At 38.5% G+C, this 21,618-nt stretch overlaps 1 protein-coding gene across 4 annotated transcripts in view; it reads left to right on the forward strand.

The window, feature by feature from the left end:
* Window positions 1-21,618, forward strand: part of NFIA (nuclear factor I A) — a 388,188-nt gene that overhangs the window by 185,918 nt on the left and 180,652 nt on the right. For all 4 annotated transcript variants that reach the window (XM_074380913.1, XM_074380912.1, XM_039473584.2 and 1 more), the window contains exon 3: window positions 15,980-16,045. In XM_074380913.1, coding sequence (XP_074237014.1) covers window positions 15,980-16,045 — 66 coding nt within the window. The remainder of the gene's footprint in view (window positions 1-15,979; window positions 16,046-21,618) is intronic.

A 21,618-nucleotide genomic window follows, 5' to 3' on the forward strand; every position in this document is an offset into this window, starting at 1 on the left:
AAAGAGTTTGTGCCTTGAGAGTCCTACAATGGGGAATTTTGAGTGAGTTATGAAAAGCAGTGAATAAGTTTTTTGTTTTTTTTTTTTTTTTGAGGCGGAGTTTCGGTCTTGCTTCACAGGCTGGAGTGCAATGGCGCAATCTCGGCTCACTGCAACCTCCACCTCCCGGGTTCAAGCGATTCTCCTGCCTCAGCCATCTGACTAGCTGAGATTACAGGCACGAGCCACCACACCTGGCTAATTTTGTATTTTTAATAGAGACAGAGTTGCTCCATTTGGTCAGGCTGATCTGGAACTCCCGACCTCAGGTGATCTGCCCGCCTCGGCCTCCAAAAGTGCTGGGATTACAGGGGTGAGCCTGGCAGATAAGATTTTTTTTTAATGTGAAAATTTTTATTTTGTTTCACTCCTAATTACTGAGTACCAGCTTTTCACAGTGAGGTTTCTTACAACATGATTTTGTTCATTGTGACTTCAGTGTTTGTATACAGTTTTGAATAATTTATTTCTGCCTACTACTGATGAGATATTAACTTTCTGCTAATTTAAAATTTTTTGCCCAATGTTTTTAATGAAAGTCCTTATAAATATGTTTAAAGTCTGAAATCTAAACATTTCCTTACAGTACCAGTGAGGCGGCATTAAAACAAAAGGTGCGCTGATTTTCAGGCCAACTGAGAGAATGTATATCTACGGTGGTGTAGACGTGAGGCTGGAATGAGCATGAGCGTAGTTAAGACTTATGGCTGTCGGGCGCAGTGGCTCACGCCTGTAATTCCAGCACTTTGAGAAGCCAAGGTGGACGGATCACAAGGTCAAGAGATCGAGACCATCCTGGCCAACATGGTGAAACCCTGTCTCTACTAAAAATACAAAAATTATCTGGGCATGGTGGCGTCTACCTGTAGTCCCAGCTGCTTGGGAGGCTGAGGCAGGAGAATTGCTTGAACCCAGGAGGTGGAGATCGCAGTGGGCCGAGACAGGGCCACTGCACTCCAGCCTGGTGCCTGGTGACAAAGCAAGACACTATCTCAAAAAAAAAGAAAAAAAGAAAAGACTATGACTTTGTTGACTAAGCCTTAGAAATGTTTCCCTTTCTCTAGTACCTCCATTTAGAGGAAAAAAGGAAATCATTAAGTTAATAGATGAGTTATTAAAATATAAAGTAAAAATGGAAAATGAAAACTAACTCAGTGATTTTTTTGGAGATCGTTTGGGCAAGAGAAAGAAGACAGAATTATCCCAAAGTTACTAAATGCAATAGTCTCCTGATGGAATTATGTGCTGTTTTGGGAGGTGACAGAATCAAAGGACGTGGAAGAAGGAGTTTCATCCCTTCTTTCACCTCATTCCCATGTAGCTCTCCTGCTGTTACTCCATCCATCCCCAACACTAACTTCGTAATTCAGAGCCACCTTGCCATGCACTTTAATTCACCTTTCATTCTTGAATAAACTCTTGATTTCTACTTAGAACTTTTCCCATGTTTGTTGCAAATCAAATTTCCCATCTCATTTGAAGAGTTGCTGTTTCTGTCACCTGTTCGGAGGATAACGCTTACGAATTACTGCCTCTGTCTTCCTTTTGTTTTCCAACCGTTTCTCTTTTGACTTGGTTTTTCCCAACCATGATTTGTTTTGATCTTCTTTCCTGGTAACCAAAAATTCAAACAGGACAGAATTTCCAAAGGAAATGTCTGTAGCTGTCAACCAAAATGACGGAGCCACGGGTTACTCTTTGCTTACTTTAAGGCTGTAAATCTGCAGAAAGACAGAGGTGATACTGCTATCACTCAGAGCCACAGATTAGTGCCTGGGCCCTGCTAGTGCTGCTGGGGTTTCAATATTGCTGCAGGTAGCCCATCACGAGGTGGGGTGTGGGTTGAGGCTTCATGAGAACAGGCATGATGGGCAGGTAGCACTGCTCACTTACATTTTACACACGAGTGCCCCAGCCTTCCTATAGGCTTTTTCTTGTGAATCGGCTTCCACCATGACCAAAATATTTGAAAAACTGTGAAGCCAAGAGATGAGTAATTTTTGTTGAATATAGAACAGATAAGCCATTATCTATTCATAGAAATGTTTACCTCCTGATAGACTTTGCCAGGGGTTCTAATGCAGAGAAACCCCATGTTCTCACCACCAGTGAAGATGAGGGAAGTAGCTCATCTTCCCTCAGCAGCTCATCTCAGAAAACAAACAGCGTTGGCCTGCCGCGGTGGCTCACGCCTATAATCACAGGACTTTGGGAGGCCGAGGTTGGGTGGATCACTTGAGGCCAGGAGATCAAAATAAGCCTGACCAACATGGCCCTGTCCCCACTAAAAATACAAAAATTAGCTGGGCGTGCTGACGTGCACCTGGAGTCCCAGCTACTTGGGAGGCTGAGGCAGGAGAATTGCTTGAACCTAAGAGGCGGAGATTGCAGTGAGCCGAGATCACACCATTGCACCTCAACCTGGGCGACAGAGTGAGACTCTGACTTTTAAAAAAAGTGTAAACTTTTACTAATGACACAGAGTTGAATGAATGGAATTCTTGGTAAACATGATGAGCTATCTCGATACTGAAAAGTCCCACAATGCTTTGCACACAGTAGGTGACAGCAAATGTCTGAGGCACTGACATAAACAAGCTTCTTCCTCCAAAGAAAGGTTAATTACTAGTCATTTTTTGGAGTGAGGGATCCATGCTGATTTTTGAAAAGTGAATCAGAGTAAAAGTGTCAGTCACCCTCTTGGACTTTTTGATGACAAGCTATTGAAGTAGCACCTATGTTAGAGTTCTCCCAGCAAACATTATTTTTTGTATTAAAATACATTTGTTTGATAAGAAAGGAGCTTTTAGAAAAAAAAAAGAATTTGGCCGAGTGTGGTGGCTCATACCTGTAATCCCAGTACTTTGGGAGGCCAAGTGGATGGATTATGTGAGGTCAGGAATTCAGGAACAGCCTGGCCAACATAGTGAAATCTTGTCTCTACTAAAAAATACAAAAGAAAAAAAATTATCCCGGCATGTTGGTGGGTACCTATAATCTACTCGGGAGGCTGAGACAGGAGAATTGCTTGAACCTGGGAGGCAGAGGTTGCAGTGAGCCGAGATCACGCCATTGCACTCCAGCCTGGGTGACGAGCGAAACTCCATCTCAAAAAAAAAAAAATTCTTGAAGATAATTTGGCGAATTCCACACAAACTATTATAGGTCTTATATGAAGACAGTTTAATTTTAGGATTATAACTAAGCAAATTTCTTATAAATACTGAGTTACTGAGATGGAAAATACTTTCATCTCCCACCAGGGTAGCTAGGGACAAGAATGGAGAGAGTGTACTTAGGTGAAAACAGAAATGACAGATAAAATGAACTTTGGGTGAAGGCGAGAGCATAGAAGCTCAGTGGTACAGAGCTGGGTTTCAGTGAGTGGGACCCCACGACCTGTTAACTGATCTTTGAAAGTGTTTCAGGATTTGAAAGCTACATAAGCGAATGCACGTGTTTTAGTTACCTAGGTTTGTTTTTTTCTTGTTATACAGGATGTTTGCAGTTTTCCCATTTGTATCAACTCATATATTTTGGAAGCTTTATAATTCAGTATAGCTTTGGTTATAGATCAAAGTTCACTAGAAAATCACTGACTAATATTTTTGGCATGTTCCACTGTTCCATAGTATAAAGATACACAGAACTCGATGGCTTCCAAGTGTGGCTCAAACATCTAAAGCACTTGAGATTAGCACCATGTGAAGAAATTTTAAAATATTGTACTGCAATTAATTTTAAATAACTTAGCACTGCATATGTCAGGGAGAAAGCCATGGTAGAATTCAAACAGAAACTCCTATAAGTGAAATGATTCACTTAGATCATTTAAATAATTTCATCTCTCACAAAGACATAGAAGCAAAATGTATGCCTGTTTCCACTTGGGAAAGGCTCGGGTGAATTTCTGAAGAGTCAGATGTTACCTGAGGTTTATTATAATATGCTAAGTCTGTGGAGCATTTATTGACTTACCAAATGATTAACTCCCTATATTCATGTCTATGAGTTATAGATTCAGAAACCAAGTTATTATAGATAAGTTATTGTCAATGTAGAAACTGAAAACACATTATTTTAATGATATAACATAGAGCAGGTATATCCAAAATGTATATTTTAAGTATTATCCTAAATTCTAGGACCTAGATTAAATTCTTTGAGGATATCTTTTTAGTAGCTCCTGAAACACTGAAGTTTTCTAGATGACCTGATGGGTCAAGATATAAAGAAAAAAAACATTGTTTATGGTCTTCTGTGGTCAGGGGTTAGCCAAGTCACTGAAAATAAATATTTGCAACTGTTAGTGGGCTATTTGCGGTCATTTATAAAATACAGAAGACACAGTTTATGAGTCGTAGTGATGATTGCACTCATGTTCTTTCTAATTGCACTTATGATCAGTGGCAAATGAGCAAATATCACTCAGTGCCTTTTGCTGAAACAAGAGTCAGCCTTGAATGCAGCTAAAGACCAACAGGTCACTTGCTAGTGATCTGTTTCAAATGTAGAACTCTGAGGCTGGAAACAGCCTTTACTGGACACCTACCCCCACCTTCATCTATAGCTATTCTGGCCTGGTGAGGTGAGAACTTACATATCCAAGGGAACATGGGTGATTTACGACCAGAAAGTAGACCTCCTAACTTCCATAGAGTCTGTTCTTACCACATGAAACATACCGTCTTCCAGTCATGGAGTCTCCCCTAAACCAGAAAGAACACCCCAAACCCCTATTGACCTTTCCCAAGAGAGACCCTATTGTATTTTATGGCTCTGAAAGAGCTATTTATTTATTTATTTATTTATTATTTACTTTTTTTGAGATAAAGTCTTGCTCTGTGGCCCAGGCTGAAGTGCAGTGGCATGATCTCGACTCACTGCAGTCTCCACCTCCTGGGTTTAAGCCATCCTTCCAGGTGGGATCAAGCGATTCTCCTGCCTTGGCCTCCTGAGTAGCTGGGATTACAGGCATGCACCACCACCCCTGGCTAATTTTTGTATTTTTGGTAGGGATGGGATTTCTTCATATTGGCCAGCCTGATCTCGAACTCCTGACCTCAGGTGATACACCCTCCTTGGCCTCCCAAAGTGCTGGGATTACAGGCATGCATGAGCCACCGTGCCTGGCCTGAAAGAGCTATTTTTTCATCTTGGTATTTAAATTCCATTTCAACAAACATGTATTAGTATCTGTATGTTCCAGGCATGGTGCTATCTGCCAGTAAAAAATGAGACAGAAAATTAAATAATGTGATGCTTTAACCAGTCTATATACTTTAGAAAACCTGCTTCCAAGCAGTGAACAGTTAGAGAATTATAGCCACTCATAATTTACAAGGCACTGTAAATCATGCCATTCAGTCCTGGTAGTCTCTAGAGTCAGGTATTTGGAATGAGTTGTCAGTGGAGGTTCAGGGAGGTAAAGGGGCTTGCCCAGTTCCTCAGAGCTAATATAAATAGCCAAGAAGGGACTGAAACCCAGGTTTCTTTTATAGTGCCTTTTGCCTTTTTTTGCTATACCATAGCTACTTCTGCTAGAACTGTCATTTCTGTTAAAAAGAGGATACCAGGCCTGATTCAGAATAACATTCTGTGCTATCTATGAAATTGTTTCTAAGGAGAAAAGTCTGATTTAAAAAAAAATTTTTTTTTATACTTTAGGCTGTGTGTGGTGGCTCACACGTGTAATTCTAGCACTTTGGGAGGCTGAGGTCGGTGGATCATCTGAGGTCAGGCGTTCGAGACCAGCCTGACCAACATGGTGCAACCCTGTCTCTACTAAAAAATACAAAAATTCGCTGGGCGTGGTGGTGGGCGCCTGTAATCCCAGCTACTCGGGAGGCTGAGGAGGAGAATCACTTAACTCAGGAGGCAGAGGTTGCAGTGAATGCCATTGAAGACATTTCGCCATTGAACTTCCTCCTGGGTGACAGAGGGAGACTCCATCTCAAAAAAAAAAAATTGAAACTTTACAGCATTTCCAGCAATGCTGGTTGTTCAGTAATAGCTTAACATTTCACTTAAAAAAAGATTCTGCCTAAACCGCCCTTTATCTCCCTAGAAAAGCTAACCCCAACCACTGCTACCGCCGGTTAGTATCAGAGCTGCTGTAAATCGTTCCAAGGGTACATTTAGTGATATTGATTGCTGCTAATAGTAAAAGAATAAAAGCAATTATGATTGTACACAGCAACTTGTTGCTCTACTCTAGTTTCACCAGGAGATAGGATTTCGTCAATAGGGGATGTCACAGAATCTTTATCCTGATTAGGAAGAAGCTTTTTAAGGGATGGGACCTTGCCTTTTTTCATTTTGTACCTCCAGGCATACAGGGTGAAAGGCATCATAGTAGATGCCAAGCAAATGAATGAATGAATGAATGAATGAATGAGATGGAAAGACCCAAAGACAAGGAAATCAAAAAAAAGGACCTGTGTTGTTTCAGAGGAGAATGATCCAGTATCATTTCCCTTTGGGTAGGAGTAGTGGTATGAATATTGCTATGACTGCAGAATCCCAGACTTGTCTAGAATCTCTAGTTATAGCTTTCCTCAGCAGTGGGATTCACCAACACACTGAAATAACCTGTCTGTGGCAAAACTCCATAGTTTTCTCAAATGCTTCAAGGGGAAAAGAAATTCCTGATTTACCCAACCACAGAATCTTCAAGCTTCTCATTAAGGCTTCTGTATTTTTTTTAGGCAAATTGTTACTGTGCCATTCTTCCTCCTATCCTTTCACAGAATTATTTTCTGATTATGGATATGACAAGACCCAGTTGATTTTTTTCAGACTTCAGTCCTTTATTCTGTGGTTTCAAATCTCTTCTACCATGTTATCTTCCTGCCTCTCTATTCCCCTGCCCCCACACCCCACACCAGTTCTTAATTCGCTTCCTTTCTTTTTTCCTCACCAGGAAGGGACATGTCACAGTAAAGCCCTCCCACCTTGTCATCCAGAATTTCTAGGAAGCCTGAGTTCTGAGGGTCTTCTTCTCGAGGCCTTAACCTTACTTTTAGACAGTTGTCATTATCTTTGTCTAAAGGTCATAGCTAAATTGAATAAAAGGAAAGCTGTGTTTTCCTGTCGATGCACAAAGGCAGTATTGACTTCCCTAATCCAGTTTGCTGAGGGGTGAGAGAATTAAATTAGATATCTAAGCACAGAAATTGAGAGCCTTTGAAAACAAAGATAAGGAGACAAGACTGTATTTTCCCTTTTCCTGGGAGCTCTGGGCTCAAGATTTTGCAGGTGTGTCATCTGATCCATGGCTTGCATCGATCAAAACTGTGCCAATGCATATTTAATTAGCAAGGGGACCCTGGATGCATTATAGCCATCATCCCTATATTGAATGGACTGTCAGACTCTCTGCACACTTCTCCACCCCCACCCTCCCCTGAACCCGTGCCCCCTCCCTTGCCTCGTTGTTTGGGAAGCTTCTGCATTTTGTCTGAGCAGCTAAAAAGTTTCTTTGTTTTTAGCTGCTGATGCATACAGCGCCACTGAGGAGAATACAAACAAGTAGAGTCCTAAAGTCTTTATTTTGTCTAGGAAGACAAGCTAAACCAATTCGATTCCTTCGGTAAGATTTTCAAACCCTGTAGAAAACCAACAAGAAAAACAGAAAGAAAATGAATACACTGTTCAACTCTTCACGTATAGATTTTTTAAAAAAATAGAATTGGTTATATTAGGATTAAAAAAGATTTGGGACAAATACTTTAATCTCAAAAATTAAAGAATAAATATTTTTATGATAGAAAAGTACTTTATTTTAAAAGCTGTGTTTTGATTCTTAAGACATTTGTTGTTGGGTAATATTTTATTGATCAGTCTAATTTGCATGAAGAAATTCACCATTCTGGTATGAATCTGTCATTACCATTAGGGAAGCCAATGCATGTATAAAAGTTATTTATAATAGAAGGTGACAAAAGAGTTAGAGCTGGATGTATTTTGTTTTAAGTTTCCAAGGTTTTGTGGGTACTTCTGTTGGTAAGGATTCTTAAAGTGAAGGAGTTTTGGAGTTTTGCCACCGACAGGTTATTTCATGGGATTATGGTCACTGTTCATTTTCACACAGGTTCCAAAGCCTGAATATCCAGACAGTGTTGTCTGATAAACAGATGTAATGCACCAAGTCTGCTTAGAATAAAGAGCAACAGACTGTGAGCACATGTTTAGGACTCATTTAAACTCATCAGCATAGTCTAGCTCATAGTTCTCTGTCTCTAGTCTACTTTTGAGGTAGCTTCTTGCTGGTAAAGTAACAAGGAATTATTTTTTCTCTGCTACAATTTGCTGCAGAGACTCATGGGAAATTCATTTGCATACATCTTGTTACAAAGACTGACTACTTCCTGGCTTAGACAAAGTGTTGCCTGATAAACAGACTTAACACACAAATGTCTGTCTGGAATAAACAACGGCAAGCTGAGATTTCCATTTCCATTAAATTCAAAGATAATCTCTTTCCCAGTGTATGAGAATTAAGAACCTGTTCTTTAAAACCAGGTCTGTGCTCCTGATGTTTTAGTCTAGAATCACATCATGTGGCGGTTGGGGCTGATTTTTACAAAGAAACAAAAAAACTTGTTGGGATGTGAATATTTGTATAGCCGACGTAAATGTACATTTGGGGGGGCCTTTATGAGTTTCAAAACCAAGCTTTATTGCATTATTTTATTTGAATCACACAACAATCCTGTTAGGTTAGGCAAAATGATCAGTAGTGTCTCCATTTTACAGATGAAGAAACTGAGATCCGGCACAGTTAAATTATATAGCTGAGATTTTTAGGACACCGTCTTTCTACCACTTCATACTCCTTTTAGTAGTGGAATATGAAGGCAAGAAAGTTAGTACTGAAGTATTAAAGTGTGATTTGAACTTAAATAGCATGTTTACATTTGATAGAGGGCATATTATTATTTCAATAAAATTTTGTGCAGACACCCAGGTACATGAAAATAATGTATATAGATTATAACTCAATTATGCTTCGTTTTCATTTGAAACATTTATTTTTATAGTATGAAAGAATACAGGGAAATTTTCTACATTAAGTGGTATAGATGGCTGTGTGGGTGATCTTCAAGTATATATCATTCTGTTGAATTCCAAGAACCTAGTGTTATGATTAATTCTAATTGTGAAAAAAGTGACTAAACAGGGAAATCAAGCACAATTCTGCAATGCAATGATGTTACAGGGGTGGCTTTTTAACTCGGTTTTTGTTTACATGGGAGTGGGTAGGTGGTCAGGTGGACTCAATAGCTTGAGTTCTGAATTAATCAGCAGGTACCACCGTGAACACAGCACCTCTTATTGGGAAAACAAATTCAGAATGATTGCCTAGACATTTTAGTTTAGTTTAGTCAAAGGGTCTTGTCAAAGAAAATGTGAGAAGTTATAAACTTAGTCAAAGTATCATGTTTGTCTGTCTTTTATAATCACCAGCTTCTTACCATTGACTTCATTTATAACGTTACTGAAAAAGCTGATCATTACTTGAAATTCAGCCTCATGGGAAGATTGAAGGTTTAATGATTGAGTCATTTTGTCATTACTTTCAAAGTGACTGAATTTGTCATTTTTAAAGCTTAGAAATGATCCTCCTCTCACTGTCATAACACAACAATAGTTATGCCATTTCATTTTTTTTCTCAACATGTCAGAACTGTGTATCATTCTGCAACCTCCTCGTGCACGTAGAAAAATAACACATTGATGAGTAGGTGATAAGGCAGTTGACTCACTCTTCAACTTAAACAGTCTTATCATCATACACAGTACCGACTAAACAGATGGGCCCTGGAACACCAGCATTAATGAAATACCAGAAAAACTGAATTTCTGTAAATTTAATATTTCACAAACTCATGGCCAGAAAGGCATTACAAAAAGAAAAGTTTTGAGAAAGAAAATGCTAGTAACCTAGATTATACAACTGTCTTAAGTAGGCCTTGACAGTGCGGTACACGGGAGTGACTTGGGGGTGGATCTCCAGAGCAGCTGGCAGCCCCCGGGGTGGTCTGGTGGAGCCCTTCCAAGTGGCTGCTGCAGGAACACAGACTTGCTCCCTGTCCGAATCGGGAGTAGAGGAGATGAGGACCAATGTGTGCAAACTAGCCTGGTCCTTTTGGAACTAGGGGTTCCTCTGCACCCCGCCACAGCTCCCCATCTCCCTTTGATGAAATACTCTCCATACTTTAATTACTGCAGTTACTATGTACATGTATCTAGACTAACACTCAATTCTAGCTTGCTGGGAAAGTTATAAAGATCAAATTTTGTATTTAAAATTTAGTAATGATAAGATTCCCCCATTTAAAGAACCACAGAGTATTTCTGTTTTTAAAGCATAAGAAAACTTTTGTGGTATGACTCACCTCATAATTTATCTGTTTTAGAAACTAGGTTACTGTATGTTAATTTTTCATTAAGCGGGCCATAGTTGTGTACATTAATTGACCTTAAATATTAGTTTGGTTATTCACTGAGCTTAAAAGATTTTATTCATTCTCTGGAAATGCTAATAATAATTGCATATTTTCGGTGGTCCAGATTTAGTAATGGTGTTACAGATTTCTGTTTGTTCTTAACCAGACCGTGATGGATAATATTATATTTAGCTGAAGGTGTTGTATTCAACAATGTTTACCCTTTAGCTACAAATTGTATATACATATGTACACCTGTACGCTGACATTCTACATTCTCAAATAAGGTTCTTCAAATATTTTCCTCATATTTCAGTCTTGAAGGTCATGGTCATGCTGGAAAAAAATAGATAATTTTCCTAAATATATAAAGTATTACAATAATAATTTCTTTTATAACTGCAGCTGTGAGTCTAATAAGCAAAATGTGACTATTATAGCTATTGGATTTGCAGGATTTCGTTACTGTAATAAACTGTTAGGATACACGTTGATCAAAATAGAGTAATTTTTTAAATTATGCCACTTAGAAGAACAGAATTATTTTTCTATTATAACCTTATTGATATAGAAAAATGAATTCTTTGGCCTGACTCTTTTGCAGATTACTCATCTCCCCAAACCCTAAGAAACTAAAATTTAAATTTTGAACATTTTTAAGGTCTGCAATTGTAGACAATGACTGTTCATTATACTCAGAGTGTAATCACCCTTATTCCTTACTTTCTTTTACCTCAGAAATGTCCCTAACTCTTCATTTATTTGCAGGAAGGTATTCAATCATGTCTTGGGCCTTTTCGTTTTTATGCTACAAGCAACTCTGAGAGTGGAATTTTCACTTTATATCTTTCACTAGTATTTTGGGGTTTGGGTGCCTTCTGGTTTCTTCATACCGTCTTTTACTTTGGGAGGTTTAAGACTGGACATAAAATTCTAACAAAGGCTCTTCAGATTTCATCTTTGGCCAAGGGAGGTTGAAACTTAGGCTATGTTATTTTTCTAGTGGAACCAGAATTTGTGCTTTTGTGGTCCATAGACTTTTGTTGCTGTCATGTTGATGGACTAGGAATTACGTTGATGAGTTTTGGGGCGGGAAGGGTTCTTCACTAGCGTATCTGCTTTTCCTTTATCAAGCAGTTCACAACAGCAGTCGTGAGGATTTTGAGGCAGTCTACAGACACCAGAATATGGTGGGTTTCTCTAATCTTTGTAATTTTTAAATGTGTGAAATATTCCCCCATCATTCGTCATTTTAACCTGTGTACATTTCTGGAGAGCCTCCTATGCGTCAGATACAGCCTTGAGCTCAGCCTCTGTGCTGCGTGGGCCGGTAGATCGTAGGAGGTGATTGTCTGCGACTTCTAAACACTATGCAAGATTTCCAAATCACTCACAAACCAGAGGGATATGCCTTATATTCCCTTGCCAGGCCTCAAGAAGCAAGGCATCAAGCAGAGATAAAGGACTCTTTTGCCCTCCTTTCTCATCTTAGAAGTCCCACTCCCCTTTCAGGTGTAAGCTTAGTATATTTTTCAGTCACTGACAGTGGTTCAGTATTAGAAAGCTGAACAACAATTGAAAATTCATCTCTTCAGTTCAGCAGTTATTGAACTCCTTGGCTGGGCCAGGCACCCTGTGGGAAGTACCGGGGATAAGAGATGAGTAGGAAGGAACTCTTTTCTTTAGAAGCTGACATTTTTAGGAGATGGTTTAAACTCACCTTAGTGTAGCATAATATTAATCACACAGGGCTACAAATGCAATGAAAAATGGGCTGGAGAGGACCAAGTAGGTGAAAGACAGGGAGGACGTAGCATTATTCTACCTTTGTTTCTTGCCTAGAGAACATAAAATACATGGAAGGGATATCTATATTTTTGTCTCATTAGTTTAACCATGGTAACGTATTTCGATCATTCCTCACCTTCCCCCAAAGGACTACTGAAGTTTCATTCTGAAGGGGAGCCAACCTGAGGTTTGAGGAGCCACATATGTATACATGCGGCAAATCCAGTACAAGGTTTCCATTCTTGCATTGTACAGGCATTTGGAAGCAGAGACTAATATATAGGCATTAGGATTTATTTTATTCCTTTCCCTAGTGATTATGTTGACAGTGAACTATCTTTGTCTGAGTACTCCAGTTATATAGCTATAGGCGCCATAAAACTGCATAGATGGATGACTACCAGTTCAATTAAGAGGTCTTAACCTAGCCTCCCATATGCAAACCTTGTCTATTTTAGGTTTAAATTTCTGCTCATAAATTTTTAAAAAACCCAAAGAAACATTGCTTTTCAAGGTTAGGCTGAAGTCTAAGTTTCCTTAAACATAAAGCAAATCCCTAGATGGGGAAAAAAATTGATAACCCTAATGTACTTCCTCACAAGAGCACTTCCAATCCCATCCTTTACACACAGTGTATGTAAGTAATATTCTCTTCATTGTAATATACAAATCTGGCTTTCCACTAGTCGCTCAGAGAAAGTCACTGGTATGGGAGACTCAGATACAAGAAGAACATCCAGTTCTGTGCAGTTGGGTTTGTTTTCTGGGGCTCCGAATTATTTCAGGTGGTACAAATCAGTCAACCATGTGATATTTATCCAAAAGAGTTAAGACACAAAGTTACCTTGGCTTCTGACAGGTGTCTATGGAGTATATGAAGGAGAAAAGCAAATGAATTGTTAACCTTCTGGATACTGTTTTAATGCAAATGTTTGAGGAAGAGATCTTTCGTTTGTATTAATTATGCATGGTAGGAATTAATTTGTAATTCTGGTCATCTGGTTGGCTCCACACTTAACAGCATCAGTGACCTTTTGCAATACCAGAAAGAGGGTCCGTGCGTCCTCAGCAGAGAATAGCACTAGCACCGGGTAGTTTTGCTCCTTCTTGGCTGAAAAAGAGAATGGTATTGAACGGCCCAGGGTAGAAAATAATGATTGAAGTTTTGAGATCATTTACATTTTCATGTAGGTCTTTGGCTTTGCCTGCCCCTTAGCAGGATGGTGCATTTTAGTATGCAGTCCTCAGATGGATAGCAGTGTCTCCAGCTTTTGAGTCAAACTAGAAAAATTAAATTCCGTTTTCAGTTTGGCTAGATGCCTTCTCCAGTGTTTGTATCTGAGCTTTCATGAGAACGCCGCGGCCCCTTGCAGACCAACTCTGAGCATTTTCTTACCACTCACTCCTTTGCTGCTGGTTTGCTTATTTTTCTGTGGCTTGGAATTTTAAACTTTCTTTGAACATACCTACTATTCATCTTTTATTGCTGTTCATGTTTTTTTATTATTATGCTATAGTTCTGTAAAGGTAGATGGCAAACCAAGTATAAATGAAAAGTGAAAAGAAGAAAGATGTCCATTTTCAGACTATTTTAAAAAAATTTTAGGGTCTTCCCTGATTCCTTTTTGCCTTAATATCAACGTAATTGGCTATTGTATATCTAAATTAATTTAGATAAAACTATTTTCCATTTATTCATAGAGACGTGATAAAGATATTACACGTAGAAGTAATACATGGATAGAGATGTATGTTTGCTAGTGTATTTCCAAAGAAAATGTTATGTTTGGCCAAATGTTATATATCTGTTTTGAGACATAATCAAGAATTCTAATTTTCCCTAAAACAAAAGTAGATATTTTGCTTTCATTTTAATTATGAAAATTAATGGTTTAAGAGTTTCCAGAATAAAAATAATAGAGGTATGTCTTTCTCCTAAAACATACTGAATTACTACTTAAAATATTTAACGTGTAATTTCTGATGGCAAAATTATAGGTTCTTTCCCTAGAAGAAAAAGAAGGTAGTCATGCTGTATTTTTAAATTGTTTGTTATAAATGTAATATTAATTTATATAGTTAAAATTTTAAATATTGGTCAATATAAAGTTGTTTGCATTTCTAATTTTTAGTGCAGGTTTTGTGTTTTTGTAGCTTATTCTGAAGGATTTCTCTAAAGGTTTTTGGCATGTAATAGTACATTTTGTTTGTGTCTTCTCTGTGGCAATTGTTACAGAACGATAAAAGCTGTCACTTTGCCAGACTCAAATAAAAATTCACTTTTTAGCATCTTTTGTTATTTAAACCTTTGAATCGACAGAGAAATTTTGCTATAGTCACCAGATTAAGATTGTTTGAAAATTTTAAAATAGATATTTTCGCTATAGCACATTCTTGTAATTAAAATCTTCATTTGCTTAAAAGCAGGGAGTCTTTTAAAGTAATAAATTAGCATTTCTAGACCTAAGGTCACTAGTAGTGCTACTTCTTTCTGCAGTATCTCCAAGAAGGAGAAGGGTGATGCTATAACTCAGTTGCTGTGGAAGTAATATTTTCAGTTTAATCGCAGTTAAGTGTCGTGACCTTTTGACCTTACATTAAACTTGCAGAAATGTGGTCAAATTTCAAACAGCTAATTCTAAACCTGTGAAGTCAAGGTGAAGTTAGGATTCAAGTTTTCCACAGATTACAGAGGTTTTTTTTTAAAAAAAAAAAAAAATTTTTTTTTGTTTGCTTTTAAACAATGTTGCAAATTACTTCAAGTCTCAGAAAACACTTTATTTTTATGTCAGAATTTTTCCCCTTGAAACATTTTGCCTGTGTTTTTCTCTCCTCTCCCCAAAAAAGTACCATAAATATGCTTGTTTCTAATTTTGTGAATTTCTTTTGATCTAAGTTAATTTTATCTAATTTAAAAATTGACTTTAATTTTTAATTATTTCATTTAGAAATGAAGTTAATTGAACTCTTTTTTTTAGTTTGAAAATATGATGATGTTTTTTAAATTAAACAAAGTTTAATTCTATAAAGGCGTGCAAAAATCTGTTTTTGCCAACAGGCCCTTTTAGGATCTCCCAAATACATCAGTGCAAGAGAAAAAGAATTCTTATAAAGCAGGGGAAACTCGTACTTCAGAAAGACTTCTTTGAGTTATGCAGTTATTTCAAGAAAATGTGCTGGAATATTAGGACTCTAGTATTTAATGGTGTTAGTCTGCCTAGTCTGTTGCTGGAATGCAGAGCTAAATATCAACAGAACTTGTTACTGTTGTTTGGGTTGCTTTTATATACCAGCTTCAAAATATGTTTTGACACTTTATTATGTTCTGAATCAAGCTTCAGATGTGTGTAATGAAGGATGAAGTCTTTATCAGACTCAAGTGTATAAATAGTGGAGAAGAGCAGTTTGGAAATGGTCTCTTAAGAGAACGGTTACTGAAGAGCTTCAAGTTGTGATCTGGCAAAAGCTAACGCCACCATAGGTGTCAGCAAACCGGAGCCCTTTCTAAAGGCACAGGCTGCTGCTGCATTTTCCTCTCTTTCTTTTCTTTTTCCATGTTTTCTTTTCTTCATGTCTCATGTCATTTCTGTAACGTTCCCATTCCTAGTTTATAGGTTGAACCTTTTGAGAAAGTCTGGCACCTCTGATCCACTTTCCCTTGCAGACCCTGTAATTTTTGGCTGTATTTTTATGTTTTTCAGATTCAAGTCAATCTGAAAGTCCCAGCCAGCCAAGTGACGCTGACATTAAGGACCAGCCAGAAAATGGTAAGTTTAGCTTGAGACTCTAGCTGCTGCATTCAGAGTCCACAGCAGCCAGCAAGCTGACTTAAGGGCAAGGATTTGGGGGCCTACCCTAGAAGTAGCCCATAGTAGTAACAATTGCAAGGATGCGGAAAAACTCAAGAAGATTACTTTTAACAGGGCAACTTCTTGTCCTCTGGATCACCCCAGCAGCCTCAGGACCCCCTGGCTCCAAACACTGTTAGGGTGCCCATGAGAACCTTAATTCCCAAGGAAGTTGATTACCCATTTAAACTATGAGAAGTGGAGTTAATTTACCAAATCAGTTTTTTAAAAATAGCATTAAGTGAGGAATCATGGCTTTTTCATTTCATTTTAGTTCTTTAATGTGGCGAATGCCCATGATCATCTTCACTAGTGATTTAAGATCATTCACAAGCTAGACCTTTTGGGAGCTCAACCCTTTGCCAATTGCTTTAATTTAAAAATAAAAATAAAAAAATAAAAATAAAAAAAAAAAACTCTATGCCTTTGAAGGATTTTTCTACTTTAAATTGTCTAAAATAAAATAGGATACAGGACAGCATTAAATTCCACAGTTGCATAAATATCTATATTAAAATAGAACACACACATTCTATATGAATATCATAGTATCTGGTAAAATGCTGAATTTGTGGCACTGTAAGTATGAAAAAGATTGTCATGGATTGGAATTTTAGATTGAATAAAACTATAGGTTTTAATACAAACAGAGACATGAACTAGCAGTAACTATCATATACGTAGATAATTTCACAGATATCATCTCATCGAATTCCAAAATGTTCTTTGCTGATAGCACTGAGGACTCAGATGGAACACTTTACCTTGAAGGGGCTATGGGGAGAATATGCCATTGTGATAAAAAAATAAAAAAATAAACTCAGGCTGTGGGCTGGGCCCACACCTGTGGGTGGCTCACACTTGTTATCCCAGCACTTTGGGAGGCCAAGGAGGGTGGATCACGAGGTCAGGAGTTTGAGACCAGCCTGGCCAACATGGTGAAACCCCATCTCTATTAAAAATACAAAAATTAGTCAGGCATGGTGGTGCACACCTGTAATCCCAGCTACTTGGGAGGCTGAGGCAGGAGAATTGCTTGAACCCGGGAGGCAGAGGTGGCAGTGAGCTGAGATTGTATCATTGTACCAACTCTGGGTGACAGAGCAAGACTCTTGTCTTTGTTGGGTGGGTTGGGGGGTAGTGGAGGGGACACTTTGTTGAATGTGGTGTCAGACCTGCATTCAAATTCTGCTTCTACTATTTCTTACCTGTGTGATACTGAATAGGTTATTTAACCTCTCAGAGTATTGATTTATTCCTCAAAAACAGGGTAATAATATTACCTGCCTGTTGAAGAATTAAATAAGATAATATGTGTAATGTGTTTATCATAGTATCATTCATAGAGTTTATGCTTTAAAAATGTCAGCTGTGGTTCATTATGACTCATTATTTTTCCTGTCAATATAATCCTACCATATTTGTTTTTCACCCACTTTGAATGACCCACTGCTTGAATCTCTTCCTTTTGTTGTCATGTACATTGTTCCATGTTGATCTCCATCCGATCTTTTGAAAAGATAGGCAAATGGAATTATGTTGGTATTGTGGGATGAAGGATCAAGTTTACTACATTAGATATCCTATCACTAATTTTTCAGAATATGTTTTATTTCCTACCCTGAGAAATGTTGATTATATTGCTGGCTTCTAGCATTAAATACAGACTGCTTGGCTATTCCTCTCCTCATCCTGGTATTTTGGTGATATTTTCTTTATCAAAGTTGTCTTTTTAAAGCAGGCAGTAAAAAAAAAAAAAGAACTCTAGAGGTTTGTTTTTAGTGTCATATACAGCTACATCTTATTTTTTGTTGACATTTTAAAGAGTGGTATTTATAGACTAGTTTGATTCTTTATTTTCCACTTGACTTGTAGGTGATGCCTTCAGAGTTTCACTTCTTTCTACATATTGTATTTGTGCATAATATCCCTAAAGATGTCTCCAGAGGTATCATTTTATTTTCATTTTCAAAAATGTGTGGACCGTAGGGGTGTGTAGTTCGCGTATTTAGGTCTGGCCGCCCCTCTAGCAGGCCTGCGATTCATCTGTCTTCATAAAATGGCCAACAAGCTGTTCACATGCAAATATAAATTGAGAGCATGAGAGGCCTGGCATGCCTTTCTGGAGCCGCCTGCAATCCCAATATTGTGTGTTTCCCATTCCAGAAAGCAACCAGGATTGAGCCTGGATTTTTCGGCCAAAGGCAGGGAGATACTAGCCAAGTTCACTTTTAACCTCAGATCACTTGATGCTACCTCAAGGATTTACGCTATCATTTTGGGGAACTCATGTGAGTTCAAAGAAAGAAAGAATTAATATATAGGAGATAAAGTAATAAATTCCTTTCCGTTTTCAATTTGTTTCAAAGAAAAAGTAGTAGAAGCTGCTTTTATTTTAGCCCCAGTTGAAGAATTATCAGCCTACTCAGTTTTCTGCCTCTTGTCAATCTCAGATGAAGTTAGTGGAAGAAAAAATGATTTTTATCTCTTCCTTCAAGACCTGTCATCCCAAAAGGAATAAGTGAAGATTCAGGGCTTGGTATTTACATGCATTAGATAAGGTTCTACTCTCTGGTGTTAGGTTGATCAAGAGAATGTTCCCTCTTTTTCATTAACTCAGGATATGAGCATGAATTCCTGAGAGGTTTTTGTGTGTTCTGTTTTGAAAGAGGGAACTCTCTTAGGTGTATCAACAAAGTTCTAAGAAATTTCGGAATCTTGCTGATTGAAGAAGTAACAGACTTGATTCTTCAAATAAGATGGGAACTCATTACTTCACGTATATGTATATGTGTGTAAATATATGTATATGTATGTGTATATATGTATGTATATATGCGAAGGAAAATAATATTCTTTTTATCCTAACTCTTGAGAAAGGTAATGGGAAACGAATGGTATTTCCCTAGTAAACCATGGAGAACGAATAGACAAATGGTAACACGCTGTTTCATCCAAAATCGTAAACTGGGCCATGTAACTTTACCTAAAGTGGATGCAGCTGTTTCTTCCCCGTCCAACTGGTCTGTTTTTTTCTGTGGAATTTTTGCTTTCTTTACTTGTACTCCCTTAAGACTCAACTTGTAAAAGAAAACAAATCTTTGTCCAATTAGAGCATTAGATGGGAATTTTGATGGAATTATCTGAAGCCCAGAGATAAAATATCAGAGTCTTTGAAATTCAAAATTGGTATAATAGAGTGGGTAATAACTCTGCCTCTGAAGTCAAACAGACCTGAGTTCAAATTAAGTAATAGCTGAGTGACTGCGTAAGGTACGCCCTAATCTCAGCTTTCTTACCAGTAAAACAGAAATACTAAAAGGAGGCCAGGTACAGTGGCTCACACCCTTAATCCCAGCACTTTGGGAGGCCGAAGTGGGTGGATCACTTCAGGTCAGGAGTTCAAAACCAGCCTGGCCAACATGGTGCCCATCTCTACTAAAAATACAAAAATTAGCCAGGCATAGTGGCACACGCCTGTAATACCACTCCTTGGGAGGCTGAGGCAGGAGAATATTTTGAACCCGGGCAGCAGAAGTTTTAGTGAGCCAAGATGGCACCACTACACTCCAGCCTGGATGACAGAGAAAGACTCCATCTGAAAAGAAAAGAAATGAAAAAAACTAAAAGGATCTATCTCGTGAGTGTTAAACTGAGACTATGCATACAAAATAGCATTCTGCCTGGTTCGCAGTAAGGACTCAAAAAAAAAGATTACTGACCAGGCGCAGTGGCTCACGCCTGTAATCCCAGCACTTTGGGAGGCCCAGGAGGGCAGATTATGAGGTCAAGAGAAGGAGACCATCCTAGCCAACATGGTGAAACCGTGTATCTACTAAAAATACAAAAATTAGCTGGGCATGGTGGCGCGCACCTGTAGTCCCAGCTACTCGGGAGGCTGAAGCAGGAGAATTGCCTGAACCTAGGAGGCGGAGGTTGCAGTGAGCCAAGATCGCACCACTGCACTACAGCCTGACACCTGGCAAGGGAGCAATACTCTGTCCCAAAAAAAAAAAAAAAAAAAAATTACTGTTACTACTTTCCAGTTAAAGCTTGTCATATTTACAACGAGTATGTGTATTCAAGAGGTCCAAAGCTGGGAGCCTTGGAGTGGAAGGAGATGGTGTCAGAAATATGCCAAGACTTTTAGAGACATCTTATGTGGGTACTTACCCTGCTCTGAAATGTCAGACTTAGGTTCCCCTACAATCCCCATGGTACCACGTCTGTTTTCCTGTTTTGTTTTATCCTCACAATCTGTTCATCTCCTGTGAGTGAGTTTGAGAACCAGGGAATTGCAGAAAGGATTCAGAGTTGCTGAAACCTTCAGAATGAGTGCTCAAGAAGGTGATTCTGGAAAGAAGAGACTCCTCCTAGATGTCTTTAATTTTAGCTGAGTTTTTCCTTGGCACAAACCAAACTTACAAACCGTGAGCTGATTAAGGGTAGGATTTATGACAAATTTCTGTTTAAAAAATCCTTCACAGTTCCTAGATCTGTGCCTTGAACTTAGTGAATTCCTAGTACTTATTTGCTTAACGAATAAAATTAATAAGTAAATGAATATATTGTCATTATTCCCAAATATTTTGGAGTATCTGTTCACTTTTGATTTACCTAGAGATTTTAAGAAATAAACAAAACAAAACACTCTGGGAAAGCTGAAAACCTTATTTGGGTGTGAACGAAGTCTGAACTCAGACACATGGACAGAGGTTAACAGATATAACTAGTAGGTCTAGGAAACCACAGCTGATGGCTAGGTACTAAAGGCAACAGAACATCAGGTTGTCCCTCTTCCCTTCCTGCTCTCCCTCCACTTCAATGAGCAGGTGTGGTCAGATGTTTAAAATATCACCGTTTTAGTTTATGCATGATGCTTGATTACCATAGGGAATGTGGTTCTGACAAAGTTCCTGGCTCTGATTGATATCATTTATTTAATCCTTTGGTATATTGCTGAAACCCCCTCTCTGGCTTTTCTAGAGCTCCTAAAGGTTTTAAGCTTTATTTGTTGGACTGTGACTTAGAACATCCATTTAAACAACCTTTGTGAATTCCCATGATATACTTTGGTTACTTTAAACGTGTTTATGGGACAGAGCATTTGACGTGCCTACCTGATATTCACAGGGCCTGCGAACAGTCCTCCAAAGCTTGCATTCTGTGGTGCGTCAGGTCAGTCATTAATGAGGGTAAAGCTCATGTGATAGCCTTCTTACTTAATTCAAGACACGTTTCTGTAGGGCTGCAGTGAGTCAGTGTCTGAGGCAACAGTGTAGGCCAGCGTTGGCACTCTGAAAACACACCCCCGCCCCCCCACCACTGGGTCTCACTGTTATCCGTGAAAGTACCCTTAACTAAAAAAAGAAAATGTGGGGCTCCCTTGCCAGAGAGAAAAGCTGTATTCCCCTAGTTATTTTTCCCTTCTATTTGCTATTTCTCGTCACCTGCACAGCTTGCTAATAATAACTTCATCTTAGTGGTTTTTA

The sequence above is a fragment of the Saimiri boliviensis genome, chromosome 11 (genome assembly GCF_048565385.1).
Source record: "Saimiri boliviensis isolate mSaiBol1 chromosome 11, mSaiBol1.pri, whole genome shotgun sequence".
Classification (NCBI taxonomy): Eukaryota; Metazoa; Chordata; class Mammalia; order Primates; family Cebidae; genus Saimiri; species Saimiri boliviensis.